The sequence below is a fragment of the Vigna radiata genome, chromosome 8 (assembly GCF_000741045.1).
Source record: "Vigna radiata var. radiata cultivar VC1973A chromosome 8, Vradiata_ver6, whole genome shotgun sequence".
NCBI classification, from domain to species: domain Eukaryota; kingdom Viridiplantae; phylum Streptophyta; class Magnoliopsida; order Fabales; family Fabaceae; genus Vigna; species Vigna radiata.
In genome coordinates this window covers 4327810-4344613 of record NC_028358.1, presented here as the reverse complement: position 1 = coordinate 4344613, position 16804 = coordinate 4327810, and the positions used below count along the sequence as shown (strand labels likewise).

The window sequence follows — 16804 nt, the reverse complement described above, 5'->3', positions numbered from 1 at the left end:
TAAAAATGTAAATCTTTGATCCCTAAGTTATAAAAAAATGTATCAAATGAGTCATTTTTTGACTTGAAATACTATTTTTGGTTGTTTCTTAACAACTGCTACATCTTTAGATTGCTCTGATTTATTTCTTAATGATAACAACACTTTATATTGCTCTTTGTACTTTGACCATGAACATAAAAAAGGACTTATTTGATACATTTTTTATAACTTAGGAACCAAAGGTTTACATTTTTAAAAGTGGAGACTAAACTGAACATCCGCTCATAACTTAGGGACCAAAAAAAGGTTTAAACCTTTTTTGAATTCTTGCTTACTTTTTCTGTAATTCGATTTATTTAGTGTTAATTTTTTTTAGACAACATGGAAGTTTTAAAAACAAATTTTCTTTGTTTTTCACATTTCATCACTAGAAGAAATAAAAAATAAAGAATTTAAGGGAGAAAAATATGAAATATATTTTATGCACATTAATAGTTACACACTTGCTCCGGACCTTTCATGTCCCTTTTGAACATCATTCTCATTTTTCCTTTTGAACATGTTTCAAGACTGAAGATAAAGAAATATCAAGACTCAATCAACAATAAATAATCATAAATCAAGAGAAAAAGATTCATATGGGATAAGTTAGAGACATTATTAAAGTGGAGAAGAAAGTGAAATGTGAAATAATGGAAATTCTCTTCAATTGATATTTATTATTTTATATATTCCTCAATATAATTGTGAAAATGAATACCTAGCAACACTTCCAAGTGTAAAAGAGAAGCAACCAACTCTAATTAATAAAAGTCATAGAATATGATTATTTTTAAGTTTACTTGACTATTATAATATCATAATATATCATACTGTAGTAAAAAAAAATAAGTTTTTTAAATTACATTTTTTTAATAATAATAATTTATAAATTATAATTACTAAAAAAACTATATTTTATAAATGATAATAGATTATGATTATTAAGAAAATCGTAATTTATAAGTAACTAATATACTACAATATTTTGTCAGGAAAAGGTTTTATCTAAGAAGTTTCGAGTGATCTAAACACAATTTCATATTTCTCACTATATATTTTTTAACAAAACATCCCTCTTCCTCATAAATTATTTGGAAACATAGGATTACAAAAATAGCTCCTTTGTTTTTCTAGACACAACATAATTTTCATTACAGAAAAATCATTAGAATTATGGGCACCATATCTAAAATAGAACGCAATATATTATTATTGTTAATGCGAACGCACCGGTCCGTTGTTTTTTTTTATCAGTTTATTAAATTTAAAATAACAGTTGAGTTATATTTTTTTTATGATATTTACAAAATACTTTTGTAATTTATTTTATATATTATCATTTTATTAATAATATATTTCAATTAGTGATATAAAACCTTAGTATTTTAGAAGTGATAACAGTTTAAAAATAGTGAAATTCGATTATTTTAATATTTAAATGGTTTATTTATAAATAGTTTTGTTATAAACAAGTTTTCTTATTTTAAATCGTATCATCATTTAAAACTACTTTTCTAGAGTTCTCTACCTTTTCTCTAAGAGTTTTAACTCCTCAGTTATCTCTTTTACGATCATGAGGTACCTAATCGACTACGACAACGAGGTCTGCATTTATACCCGATCAATTTTTTCAATAGAACAAGTAAGTTTCGACTTCTTTTTCTTTTTTTGTTCTTAATTGAGATCATGCTTAAGGATCTCTTGTCTCATGTGAGTTGTAATAGCCTTTCCTAGTTTCCTATTGATCACAGGTCCCAATGACTCTTTTTGATCTCTATTCGATGTTTTGTAGGCATTTCTAGAGTTTATTAAGCTTTAAGCAAGGGTTCAGTGTTTATAGAGCTCTCTTGCTTTAGTGTAAGGTAAGGGAAAACTAGTGTTTTATCTTAGTTAAATTATGATGTATGAATTGCTATTTAATGGTGTGTAACTAATGTATATTGTTGGTTGTGTTAAAGATGATTGTTATTAAGTATTGAATGTTCAAAATGATAGGAATTGGTTGCATGATGTGGTGTACCGTGCTGTTTGTGTTTGAAATTGATTAATTTTCATGAATGCTTCTGTTGAAATGCTTAATGGTATTAATTTGGTTAGGAAGTTGAGAAGAAGTGATTTGGACTAAGTTATAAGTCGTTTTCTATAGTAAAAATGGAGGTTTGATAGGTGAATTTTAGAATAAATGATCTAAGGTGAGAATTGGTGGTTAAAACACATTTTGGTCATTTGTAACTTATTTGGGATGAGAATTAGTTTATACATGTGTTAAAATGGAGTGGTAGTCATTTTGGAGTATTTGCAAAGTTGTTTAAGTGTATTTTCAGGGTTTGAACTAGTGAAATTTTGAATTTTAAGTTCTGTGTCAAAATGGTCATTTTGAGAGTATTGGTAAATCGTTTCTGACTTGGTAAAGTCTCTAAGTTGATCAAAAACGAGTTGGAACTTATAGAATTAATTTTTGGTCTCTAAAGTGAGGTTTAGGTTAATTTTAGATTGAAATCTTGTGGTAAAATAGTTTAAAACAAGTTTAGGTTGGTTTATATACTTTTGGTTAGGTTCATTTTAGTTTAGAATACAAATTCTGTAGTTTTTGTACTGTAGAATTATGCAGTCTAGCTGAGTGAGTGTATTCTAGCAGAGCGAGTAACACTTCTAGCTGAGCAAGCATAACCCATTGTTTCTGTATTCGTAGAGTGAGCGTATCCCATTTTAGCTGAGCGAGCAGACTTGGTGGCTAAGCGAAAATATCATATTTCAACTAAGTTTGTATATATTTTCTTAAAGTGTGTTCAATGTATGTGAGTGTTTGAATGATTGATTTATACTACTTATTGTGGAGTATGAATTGATTTATAATATGATTTGGAAGCAAGAATATGTATATGGTTTCAAATGGATTCAATGTAAAGGTGAAATGATATCAATGGTCTAAAAGTTATGAAAGTTAATTCCAAGGGAGAACTTCGTGGTGTGGTTTCAAGTATCATGAGTCTGAATGTAGGAAGCTCAATATTGAAGGTTATTCTGACACTCTAATGGTCATACATTCTCAAATAGAGAGGTTTGACACATGTGGTGATAGTAGCAGGAGGTCTTAGTTTTGGATGCTTCCAGTATGATCCAAGGCGTAGAACAGACTAACATTGTGATTGTTGTGAAACTCATTGACAATGGTTTTGCAAAGCAGTAGAAGTCACCACAAGTGCACAACCCGCCATAGCTCGACATTCATTTTAAGTCTGGACAGTCTAGTCAAAGTATGGTCATGCATAAAGTGTTTAGTTGGTTGGTGTGATATGTGTATCATGTGTATAATGTTTAAATATTTATATATATCAGTAATTGTTTGTGTTCTAGCTTTCTCTTGCTTTTGTATGGTTTGTTGTGTGTTGTTTTCTCTTTTGCGATGATCACCTAAATAGTGTGAGCTTAGAAAAATCGTCTTTTCAGTTGTTCCAGCGAGAGGTGAGGGAAAATTAGATGAGTTGGTAGATGGATCTACCGAGGTAGATCTATTGTCTTCTTGTAGGTTTATTTTCATCTAAATGATTCTATTATCAGATATATAACATAATATTTTAGTAGTTTCATACTATTAAAGTGGGATGGTACAAGTGATAAATGATATTAAATGACTTTGGTAAGAGTTAAAAAATTAATATTTACTTTTTTTGTGTTATTTTAAAAAATAATTAAAATTTTGATTAATTTTTTTAATACTATTTTTAAGTATTTGAAAAGGATAGTTGTGTTATAACTAATTTATAAAATTTTAATTAGATTTTATATTTTAATATTTTTAATAAATTATTATGCATATTGTTTATCTTTATCATAATAATATTATAATATATTAATATGTTGGAATGCTTATGTGTTATATGTTTTAGAAATGTATTACCGTTTTAAAATCATGACTTTCTATGTTTTTTTATTATAATTTTTATTGTTTTGAAATTATATTGACACTTTAGTTAAAATTGTGTGAAATTTTGATACGATTTGTTATGTTTATTTATAGGGTTAAATATGTTTTTAGTTCCTATACTTTGCAATTTTGGTTTTAGTCCCTCTTTCAAACTAAGGCATAGTCCTTCAATTTTAGAAAACTCTGGTTTTAATCTTTTTTATCAAATCTTTTTACTTTATTTGCGGTTTCAAATGCGTTTCTCAGTTAACATTGAAGCAAAAATGTGTCAAACAGTGTAAACAATCCAAATGTTATGATGAAACGTGCTTGAAACAACAAATAAAGTTAAAAAAATTTGATAAAAAGAACTAAAACCAGAGTTTTCTAAAGTTGAAGGACTAAATTGTACCTTAGTTTGAAAGAGGAACTAAAACCAAAATTGCCCCAAAATATAGGGACTAAAAACATATTTAACCCTTATTTATATTTATTACAATATACTTTTTATTTACCTTTTTATATGTAATTTAATAATAACAAATTAATGTATTAAAATGTGTATTATACTTTACAAATTTAATTTTAGTATTGATTTGAATAAATCAATAAGAATATTTAAAATGATTAATCAAGTCAATTTCCGATTACATCACTATTTAATTTCCGAATATTTAAAATTAATCTTGTAATGATAAAACTTATGATCATTATTAAGTCAATTTCCAAATATTATTTCCTATTTAAATCCTTTTCATTATACTTCTTTATTAAATAATCATTTTATTTTTGTTTTTAATTTGTTTTTTACAATTTTCAAAACAATCATAAACTGGAAAAAGACTTGAAAGAGAATAACAAATTTGCTTATGAGGAGAAGCTGTTATAAAATCAATTACTTCTTTTTCTCAATCAATAATAATTTTTCTCATTATAATAATGAGTAAACTTCTAATTACTATGAAATCACTAAATCATTTTATACTAAAATAACTTCTCTTTTATTATTAAACAAACTAGAAACGTGCTATAATAAAATGAAAAGTCTGCAATGGTTGACATTGAATTCATGTTTTGAAGCTTCTGGTTCAAGTTGCATACCAGATGAGCATAAGTTAACAAAATCCTCATCAATGGACAATTTCAAGGCTCTCCTAGTGCAAAAGGGCTGTCCCTTTTTCATATTAATACATCAAAATATCAGTTTTCACTTTCAATACTTAGTGAGGTTTGTAGTCAACCCAAATCCAAATGGAAAGAGAGGATCATAATGTTTATCACCAACATTCATTGGGAGTTGATCCAATCTCTTGAACCATGTTCTTGCCAGCTTCCCAGTGAATTCATAGTCACCATAGAGAACATCAGCAACACCTTGACCTTCAGTTCCAGGAAGCCATGCAGCCACAAGTGCATCAATTTTTGATAGATATGGCTGAATCACAACTGGGCGGCCACTGATGAGAACAACTACACATCGAATGGCCCCACATACATTAGTGATTGTGCTTAGACCAGGCTCAGGTATAGTTAGATTCAAACTGTCACCATATGTTTCAGCGTAGGGTGGTTCTCCCACAACAACAATGGCATAGGAAAATTTGTTTGACTTAACGAAGTTCGCATCAGGATTTTCATTGAACACAACTTCAGTGGCAGGGTCCACAGTTTGTTTCACAGCACTGAGGATGGTTGTACCTGCAAGAAAAGTGAAATTCTATCAGATTCTACAACTCCAACAGTGAGAAACTATAAGTGGCATGTATGATATGAATGCTTTCATTTCATGCCAGCTCTTGCAGGATTAAAACAAGTTCAGAATAGATATTTGAAAAGTAAATACAGAACATGATTTTAATATGCAATTTACTGCATGGAGGTGACTAGTGAAATTATAGGATTTATGATTTCAAGAACAGAATGAAGTAATGAAAGGATAGTGCTATTATACTAGACATACAGAAAAATGAAACTGATTATGTGAGATAGAAAATACAAAGTAATCACCCTTACTTTTATACTAGTAATCTAGTATTAGTCTCATAATTCTTCATATTCTGACAGTAACATAAACAAACTCAACCACCCTGTTAGAGAATTCTAGATTTGTGTTGTTTGAGTATTTGGCAGACACCAACATTAAACTTACTGACTTACCTGAAGTGAGATTCTTGTCACTAAGTCCCTGCCAGGTAATTGTCCATCCTCCACATTGGTAGCCTAAATTGTCAGCATGACTTCCTGCTACCAGTATTTTTGCAGACTTTTTGGGAAGAGGAAGCAGGGGCTTCTTAGAAGATTTACCATTCTTAAGTAACACAAGGGATTTCCTCACAGCTTCCCTTGCTAACTCCCTGTGTTCCTGTTTACACATGAATGGTACTCTATCAAGAAACAAACGCTTTCCATTTGAAATAGATGCAGAAAGAACATGGGCATTTGTCCAAAGGATAATAATCTCAAGAAAAATATACCTGTTTACCCAGTTGGTTTACCAGGCTTGGATCAGGAAGTGGATTTTCAAATAACCCCATGACAAATTTTACTCTTAAGATTCTTGCCACGGCATCATCAATCCTGCTAATTGGGATAATATTGTTCTTTACTTGACGGGTCAATTCATCAATGAACTCAGTGTAGTTGAAGGGAACCATAATCTGATGAATAATGAAACAGTTAACTAAAAAGTAAATAACAATACTAAATTCTCATGATGAAAAGCTACTTTATATAGCTTTATTTTACTCTTTCAAAGTGTTATAAAATTTACCATGTCAATTCCAGCACTGACACCAGCTTGAACAGAGTATGAATAGTTAGCATGAGGTGGAGAGGTGATCCGGTCAATACCCTGCCAATCTGATATGACAAAACCCTGAAAGGTAGGAAAGAAGCACGTCACATGAAGCATTTCCACTCATTTATATTTTCTACTTGTTGGTGTCAATATTAAAATAGTAGGACTGGATAGAAAAATTTTTACCCTGAAACGCAGTTTGTTCTTGAGGTAACCAGTGATAAGTTTTCGGTTAGCATGCATTTTCACTCCGTTCCAACTAGAGTATGAGATCATTACTGTTGAAACACCCTTGATAATAGAGTTATAGTATGCTGGCATGTGAATGCCAAGCAATCCATTGTAATTGATCAATGTGTTGTTCTCATTGATACCCTTGTTTGTGCCACCATCTCCCACATAGTGCTTGGCGCAAGCTGCAACCTTGTTCCTAGATCAAAGTAATTAAAAAGAGAAGTTTTTTATTTCAAGTGTCAACAAAAAATTATTGATAAAGTTAAATGAGGAATGCTTAAGAATGTACCCCACATTGATGGCCAGAGAAAATGCATGAGTTTAACATGTGATATCCATATTCTTAGAAGAAAAAATATTGATAAGTCTGAACATATGAGATTCAAATTCTCAACAAAATGATTGATAACAACTAATCAAACTCACAGATAGATATGCACTGAGAAGATAAAACTGTTATTTGATCATTTGATTGCTTTATGTTGCAGTACAGTACGTATGATAAACACATTGCATGCAGGTTTTATGGCCATGGCCTCTTCTAAACCATCAATTTTCAACTAAATAATTCAAAATAAAATCCTTTTAATTTTTGGTACATGAAACAATATATGGTTTGGATGCAAAAGAAAGTAAACCCAACAATCCAAATGGTTAAAAGAATCCAAATGTCTAGGATCATCCATTATGTTCTGTAATCAATTGAAGCTATGATTGCTTAATGCACATGCACACAACAAGGTCTTCCATTAAACCAAAACATTGTATTGTCCTCAATGAAACTGATCATGTGCCACGTGAAAATGAATTTCCAAGTATTGATAATGCTATTTCTTTCAGAAAGGAGCAACAGTAGTTAAACTTTTATCCAAAAAAAAAAAGTAATTTAAGCAAGAAACATTATGAAAACGTATAAACTGGCAATGCTGTCACCAAAAACATAAAAAGGAAAGTCAGACGAATTAGAAGTTATAAATTTCAGCAAAAAAGTAGGCTCTCGGTAGAACCAATATGAAAGAAGCATCCAACAGTTGTGCTTTATGTAGTTTATATATACAAATTTCAAGGACAACCCATTTATATATTAATTGTATTCTCAATAAAAAAAAAAAAACTGCAATATCAAACCACAAACAGAAATCTTACTTTCCAGCAACAAAGGGAACTCCCTTGACGGAATTGGCAGGGATATCTCCTTGCAAGCCAGGTATAATCTCAGTCATAGTTCTAACAATTCTATAGTCTTCACTGTAGCTTTCGTAGCAACGTCCCCATCTTGGATCTCTGCAGACCTGTGGATGAATCAATTAATAACATGTTATGTCAGCACACATATAAGTGTTGTATGTGGTCAAAACATTTAAATATTGCTTATTTACCGCAATACATGGAGCAAAGGCATATGGAATTCCTGTTGCTCTAACTTCAAGAGCAGTTGCATCACCAATCTTTTTTATGAGCACTGGATCCCTGTTAAACAGTAGATCTCATTATCATAAAAGAACAAAATAGCATTCATTTTTAAAGATCACATGTACAAATATAGCTTCCACCAGGATTACTTCATTAGTAGTTGGAAAACCAGATTCTCCGATCAAAATTAACAACTATAACTTCATGACTTGTTGTCATTTGTCCCTCTTTCTTTTAAAACCATTTCATGACTATTCTTTCTGTTCTAGCACATGCATAAACTTGCCTGGTAACTCCTAACCCAACATTGTGAGGGAAAATTGTAGCATTGTAGACATTGTTGTGGCCATGAACTGCATCTATTCCATAGATCATCGGAATTCCAAGGCGAGTAGACAATGCTGCTTTCTGCATCTCAGTCACCATTTTCTGCCAAGTCTCAGCAGAAGCCTTTGGTGCTGGAACACTGCCTCCCCCACTGAGCACACTCCCTGTTCATCAATGACAACATGCACAGAGATTTCTTTAACAACAAAAAATCCAGCACACACTCAGATACAAAAAACAGTACCAAGTGCTCGATTTGGATACGGATTTGATGAGAAACTTTCAGTGCTTACCAATGAAGTACTTCTTTATCACATCGGGAGTAGCAACTTCCCTTTCAATCTGTGTCATCTGGCCTATCTTTTCTTCCAGGCTCATTCGCTTCAATAAGTCACTGATTCTGACATTAAGGGGCACCTTAGGGTCTTTATACTTCAAATACTCTGCCTCGGTAGATGAAACCAGACAAAACAGCAGAAGAAGACCCACAAAGGGTGTTGAATATCTCCCCATTTTAAAGCTTCAACACTCAAACCTATATGCAATCTGCAAATAGCAAAAGGGATCAGAAAACTGGAAAATAACAACACCCCATTTCAACTCATGAATGCCGAATAAAACAGTAGCAGAAAGACATTAAGACACACACGAACTTGAATCTTCTCAACCCACCAATAACATGTGAAGCACATTACCATAACAAGAATCAAGCAAGAGCAGAACAAACTTGCCCTTTAAAAATCAGTAGCAATGCAGAGTATAGCAACTAAATAAGCTCAACATGCAAAACCAATTACCATAAAAAAAAACACCAAAAAAACTAGCTTTTACCTAGAGAAAGAGCTCAATGAAGAACAACTCAAGCCTCCAGACACATAAAGATCTAAACTTTAGTGTCCAGTGTACCCCAACTCTGAGAGCTGCTAAATAGAGAGAGAGAAGCCATCAAGAAGAGAAGCAGACATGGTCCCACCTCTCAGTGGCATCTTTCTTTGTTGTACATAACTATTTTCTTTTCTTTTTCATTGTTATTCTTGTAATTATTTTAACAAATGCTAAATTACAATATTAATTTCTCATTTATTTTATAATTTTTAATCAATCTTTTTAGTTGTGTTTATTGGCTTGTATTATTTTAAAATAGCTTAATTAATTACCATTTAAAGTTTGTCCAAAATATTCAATTTCAAGATTTTATGTAAGAAAAGCCGAATTCAGTATCGTTTAATATTTTTTTTATCTGTTTATTTTAGTAATGCGTGTTAGTTCAACAGAGGGAGTTGATTCATTTTTAATTTGTTAATTTAATAAAAAACTTAATTTTATATTATTTTCCCAACAAATAATTTATACGTGTTATTTATTTTTAATTCTCTCTTAAAACATTTTTGTCCACATTCAACAAAATGATAAAATTCAGACATGATTTCACCAGTTTCCTCATGAATTTGTTTCTATTAAGCAGCATTTTGACAAGAACAATTCAAAATAGAGCCAATAATTTAGCTAAGTAGAAAATATCGTATATGTCACCGTCTTTGTACCAAAAATAAGAAAATAAAAATTGAAAGAACATGTTGCATTGAATGCGCCTATAATCATTACATTACATTGCACCAATATCTCTTCCCACCAGGTTTTCTTTAACCTACACAGTGATTTTCTTTTTTTATTTTTTTTTTCAAATTTTTATTATTTTCTATTATTAAAAGGCTACCAAATTAAGTGAATATTAATTAATGTACCTAAACAACATTTTCCCTTTTTCTTTACCATCTAATAACCAATAAAGAAAATTTTCAATAATAAAACTTCATAAATATTTCCCCATTAAATCCTTATTTTTAAAATACATAAATGTAGTATATATTTTCTCCGTTACGCGAATAACGAATTACGTGTATCATCGATTTTAGTGACTGAATTAATAATCTTATTTCAGTGGCACATTGGAACTACAAATTCCATGGAACTATATTATCATTTTCCTAAATAAAATCAAATTGAAATTATTTAAAATACTTAGATGAAATTAAAAATAGTATTATTTTTATTGGAATATTTTAAAATTGAGAGGTTAAGTGACCGAGCTTTGTTAGTTCCTAGAGACGATTATGCCTTCCGAATTGTTTTATATATAAATTAACATATAAATAAAAGTAAATTTATTTAATTTTAGTTTAGATTTACAAATTTTGTGTGTACTTATTTCGACATTTTAAAATAATTTTTGAAAATTTATGATTGAGAGTGATGTTTTATGGGTCAAGCTGTGTAATTGAGTTGTCAGTAAAATATAAAAAAGAGTCTCTCATATATAAATAAAAAAGAAAACTAAATAATATTTTCTAGTGATAGTTTGTATTTATATGCTTTTTACAACTTACAAGATTAGAAATAAATTTAATTAACTGAAACAAATTTAATTGCATAAAATTTTGTAGAATATAATAAACTATTATATAGTTTAGTTGTCTGATAATAAAAATATAAAATATTTATAATCACGTCTATAAATATCTTAGAATTCGTATATTATAAATAGATACTCGGTTAACGTAGGTACAATTATTATAACAATGATAAAAGGAAAAATAATTATAAGTTTAGAGATGAAAAACAAACTTACACTTCACTTCAACCTTCATTTACGCAATGAAAACTTTTAGACAAAAAGCATTGAAAACTTTAACCTCCTTCGCCAAATATTCAAACGTGCCTTTTGGTTAATTTAGTGTCAACCCATAATCTAATCCGTAATAAAAAAATTATTTATTATTTATTCTGTTATTTATAGATATTTATTTAAAAAATTCTTAAAAAATATTTTAAAATTTTCTAAATATAGTAATATATATAATACTATTCCAAACACACTCAACACTTTTGTTAGATGATAAAAAGATAATTAGTGTGGTGAAAACAACCGTCATGATAATAAAATAGAAAATAATTATAAAAAATCGCATAACGTTTATCTATTAGAATAAAAAAATAAAGAAAGTACAAATTAATTCTAGAATTTTTGAGGAGGCACATGGCTAAGATACAGTAGTCTCTTGTTTAAACAAACGCGCTTCCTTAAAGTAAACAGAACATTCCCAACGTTCACATTTGCTTTCTTATTAAACAAATCAATTCATAGCAATAAAAAAATGATGGAAAAAAATATATAATAAATGTGAAAGATTTAGGTGGTAGATTTTACGAAAAAAAATAATAATTAATTTATTAAATAAGTAATTAAAATTTAGAAAAATAATGTCGTTAGTTATAACCAAAGGTGTTTGTCATAATGTTTCATTCAATGTTTTAAAGAGAAGTCATTTTTAGCCAAAAGTAGAAGTGACTAATACTTACTTAAAAGCAAGTAGATAACAAGTGTTTACAACTTGTATAAATATTAATAAATATTAATAAGAATTGAAAAGAATATAAGAAAATAATAGTTGAAAAAGCATGTTAGATGCTACTTTTCTAGTAGAATTTATCCGTTAGTTGCCTTATTCAAACTTTTCCATTATTATACTTTATTTTCGTAGGTCGTTTTCTGTTTGTTTTCGTTTCTTTGGGATCAGATTCTATATGGTTAAAAGTAACACGTAAGGCTTATCTATAACCATTGAAAATTTTATTAGGATTTTAAATTCGACAAATGTTCAACTTAATGTTTAAATGTGAAAATTTAAGGTCTACCATACGGTCTCCTGTGCCACCTCGACCGATCGTTCATGTCGATCACACTAGCCGATCATACGATTAGATTATAAATGATAACTCCTAATGGAAGTTAATATGTGATTGGACCGTCATTAGATTTACGAAAGATAAAAGTTCATTACAACCAGTATAAATAAAGGTTTCAGGTATGATTTTTCACATTATGCACATCACATGCATCACTTATAGTAATAACCGTTCGGTCATTTTTACTGACTTGAGCGTTGCAGTACCTTTGATAGGTATCCGGCTTGGAGAAGACGGAAGGAGAATGAACAACTTGGGACAACAAGGCGACCGTTCAGTCTACAGCGAATCCGTCCGGCCTTCAAGATCCGTCCAGTCTTAGAAACAAGGAGAAAGGTCCATTCGGTCTTCAACCTGGAGCATTTTGAGTTACGTCCATCCACTTTGAGTGGTCGTCCGTCCTGAGCTGTGTCCGTCCAGCCTTAGAATTAACATGGAGTATTTTGAACCAGAGTCCTCCAGACCTGACAGAAACATAAGGTTTTTTTTTTTACAAAGGAACAATCTTTTAACTCATCAACTTCAATGCCTTTAAGTTATACACTAATATCACTTGTGATTTTATTTGTGTACGTGATTAGATAAATTGGTACACACGTTAATAAAGTAAATTAGATATATTTTTTCTTTTTTTCTTTCTAGAATGTAATTATTTAACTATGGAATTGGTCAATTACCCCATTTTAAATTTTGACGATTAAAAGCTGATGGTCAACATGCTTTTCTATTCCGCGGCCGCAAAGACGTGTTTGGTTTGATTTGGAATTGGTCAAATTTTGCCGGCTGATGTTGTAGGTTGGATGCATGGAATATGAAGGGACCAAACACCATTAATTATTTTACAGATAATACAAAGACTAGTGGGTAGTCTCATTTTTTCAATAATGCATTATTATAAAATTAGGCTTTGAGTATATGAAGTGGAATGATTTTTTTAAATTATTTTCATTATTTAATTTTCTTTTATTGTTTGTGTTTTTCAAGAAGTATATTTATTGAAGATATTTGGAAGTTTAAGTTAGTTTGATATATGAATGGTTTAATGATTAATATTTTCATAAATATGTTGTAAAAGTTTTAACAGGTATATCTTTAATTTATATTTATAAATTTTTTTCATAGTCTAATGGTTAAAATTAGTTTAATTACAATTTAATTTTCTTAAATATGATTAATAATCTATTTAGTCTAATGGAATACTTAATTGAATCTGTTTAATATAAATTAGTTTCATCATAACTCAAACGGATTGTTTGGTTCTAATCTAATCAGTATATATCGACTGAAACATATACATAACCTTCATAATTTCATTCTTTTTTAAATTATTAAATTTTTAGTTTAGTGTTATTTAATTTTTTTTATAAATTATTAAACGTTTGGTTTAGTGTTATGGAGAAATGTTTTGACGTGTTTTTTTTTTTATTGTTTTGATAAATTAAGTGTATAGAAGTTTGCTCTGTTTTCTTTTGGATTATTTTGACAATCAATAAACTTTTACACAATTTTCATTTATTATTTTATCATTTAATATCTTTTTTCTTTAAAAATATAAAAATTAACTATTTTAATGATAAAAAATATTCTTAAAAATTAATGTTAGTTAGTGTAAGTGGTGTAAGAAAATCCTTTTCTTTTATGTATTTTTTAAACTCAAATTAGGTAAAAGTTATTTTTAATTATAATAAAATTTAATTTTAATTATGAACATAATAACTGTTATTAATATTGGAATTATTGTTTGTATACCTTAAAAATTGATTATAATTGAAAAATTTATTATAAGAAATGTTATTTGCAGAAATTTTGTGATGATTAAATTGGAATCTATATCACTAAAATAAATTTAGAAATATGAACAAGTATTATATAATAAGAAAATATATTGCTGTGTTGCTTTAGCTTTGTTTTTAGTGTATAACCTTATATAAGATGACAAATAAATAACATTGAGAGAATGTGAACTTTATTAATTTATCTGTGGTCTGTGATTTAATTTTTTGTATATTAAATTATGTGTTTGACTAAGTGTCTGGTTCAATTCTTTAAAATTACTAGTAATTTTATTTATATTGTTTATTGAATATTATAGTTGATTGATTGAAAATGTTAGACTATAGGCATTATGATATTGTGATACAGTGCTTTGTTTTAACTTATTATGTTAAATTTGAACTTTATGAATTATTTAGAATTTGGAATGTTTATATATATATATATATATATATATATATATATATATATATATATATATATAATATGAGATTATTGAACTCGTGTAATTATATGTAAGTATATTAAATAATGTATATAAGGTCAATTTATAATATATAATTGGGTGCAAATTTCATTTTATAAGCTGGTTTTGTGAGGTTGAGTTAAGTTTAAAGTTCACTTCTTAACATGGTATCAAGAGTTATGGTTAGAGTCTATCTTAATGATATTTGTTGTTTGTTGAACATTTTATTCCTCCCGTTATTGGACTGTTATCGGACCATCCATTATTGTTTAGTCTCATGCTAGATGATGTCTATACTTCAACGTGAAGGGGATGTGTTGGAAGTTCTACATCAGAGTGATGCTCCCTCCACCGCCCCATCTGTAAGACCCTAAAAATTGTAGAGCTTAATTATAAAACTGTATCTTGGTCTACCTTTAAGATTAGTGGAAATTCATGTCTGTAACCCATTAGTGATAGCTCCTTGTGGAGTTAATGATTTTTTTTGTGCTCTAATTTTGCTGAATAAATAAATAAATTAATTGTTTTATTAATTTACTGTTTAATGTATATAGTGTGGCCTGTAATTTCATTTATGTTTTGTTTGTTTGGCTNTTATATTTTAAATATTTATTGTGGGGCCACTTAGCTTATATTAAAATTTGGGTAACAGCATAATTAAAATATCTAAGGGAGTTTTGGAACCACTTTCCCGTAAAGAAAGGCAACAGATAGGGGTTAGTGGATTGGGTGGTTTATTTAAGGGAGGGGCTCTAGAAAAATGGGGGGAATGCAGAGTTTAACGGAAAGAGGATAAAGTAGTGTGTGCACTAGGAGATAGAAAAAAAATTAAAAGAGTATTTTGGAGTTTTCTTGGAAGCAAGAACGTTAACGTGAAGGAGGTGAAAGTTTTGGATTCTCAATCTTGGGCCAAGAAGGAAAGCTAGGATTTATCTAAGGTAAGGGAAGCTAATTTCTTGATGTATTGATTGAACATGATGCATGTGATTATAGTATGATATTTATGGGTTGTATGTAGTTGCACCAATGAGGTGGTAATGTTCATATTTGTTTTCTTGTGTGTTTCGTAATTATCTCTGTATTATGGTTCTATGGTCACTGGTTAATGTATCTTTAAAGCTGATATTATGGCATTGGGGCGCATGACGATTATAGGGGTTAGAAAGTTAGATGGTAGGAATAATAGGTATGTGATAGTTACATTACTATAAGCCATGTAGTGTGAGGATTACTGGTATTTTGGCCACATGAAGGAAGGTTTTTGGGAGAAGGGGTAGTAGTATGTCGGGCAAGGATACAGGAAATTTGAGTTTATATATATGTTATGACTAAAGAAAAAGATGGGTTTATGTTTTTGGTTGACGCGTGAATGAGGGTGTTGGGATTCCTGGAAGTTTAGTTTATACTGAGAGGTTTTTATACTTTTAAATCAGTTAGTGTAGTTGTGAAGGACAACAACTAATGGGGAGATGTATTTGATGAAAACTGAAAACGATGCAGGATAAAACATGGTTGAGTTGATCTTTTAAAATTAGAATGAGAGCAGTAGAAAACTCTTGTATGATAGCCGAGAACTATACTAACAGTAGGGAATAAGAAGAAGACAATATTTGGCAAGGAGAAGGTTTTAGTTTAAGGGCCGTATTGAGTTTGTGTGTTGTAGATAATGAGCAGAGAGGTGATTCGGTGATTAATATGGAACTGTATATATAACAGTTAAGGACCAATTTAGTTTTATGGTTGGGAAACCTTGCATGCACGTAAATGTTCCAGGGAGAATAGATAAAGTGAAATAAAGTATAAAAGGGAAACGGATNTTTAATGGAAACTAATTTTTTTCTGATAAATGGTTAAAAGGATAGACGTTGCATGATCTTCTGATAATTGGCAAGTTACAGTGAGAAGTGNGTTTGATGGGTTGTTTTATTTGAGAGAGAAATCTAAACTGGATATTATAATATTATATTATATATACATATATGAAGAAACAAATAGGTAACAGTGTCCTGTCATGTCTTAAAAACAAATATGCAGGGACTTTTCTAAAAATCCGTTAAGGGTATAATATAATATATGCATTTCATGTATTATATATATGTTACAGGATTATGCATTG

The 16804-nt window shown here is 29.6% G+C and overlaps 1 protein-coding gene across 1 annotated transcript; it reads right to left on the bottom strand.

Annotated features, from left to right (window-relative positions):
• Positions 1-4959: 4959 nt before the first annotated feature.
• On the bottom strand, positions 4960-9668 carry LOC106772324 (beta-glucosidase BoGH3B). The gene is made up of 10 exons (XM_014658687.2): positions 9534-9668; positions 8996-9248; positions 8662-8866; positions 8342-8432; positions 8109-8254; positions 6915-7158; positions 6702-6806; positions 6406-6588; positions 6089-6293; positions 4960-5629 (listed from the first exon to the last, which is right to left on the bottom strand). The coding sequence occupies exons 2-10, from the start codon at positions 9213-9215 to the stop codon at positions 5145-5147; spliced, it is 1884 nt and encodes a 627-aa protein (XP_014514173.1). The 5' UTR covers positions 9216-9248; positions 9534-9668; the 3' UTR covers positions 4960-5144.
• Positions 9669-16804: the final 7136 nt, after the last annotated feature.

Excerpts from the sequence above, each read along its gene's own strand:
- LOC106772324 (XM_014658687.2), bottom strand. The coding sequence starts at position 9,215 with ATGGGGAGATATTCAACACCCTTTGTGGGTCTTCTTCTGCTGTTTTGT. Across the intron at positions 7,159-8,108 it reads GTTCCCTTTGTTGCTGGAAA|GAACAAGGTTGCAGCTTGCG; the intron begins GTAAGATTTCTG and ends ACTTTGATCTAG. Across the intron at positions 6,807-6,914 it reads AGAACAAACTGCGTTTCAGG|GGTTTTGTCATATCAGATTG; the intron begins GTAAAAATTTTT and ends CCTACCTTTCAG.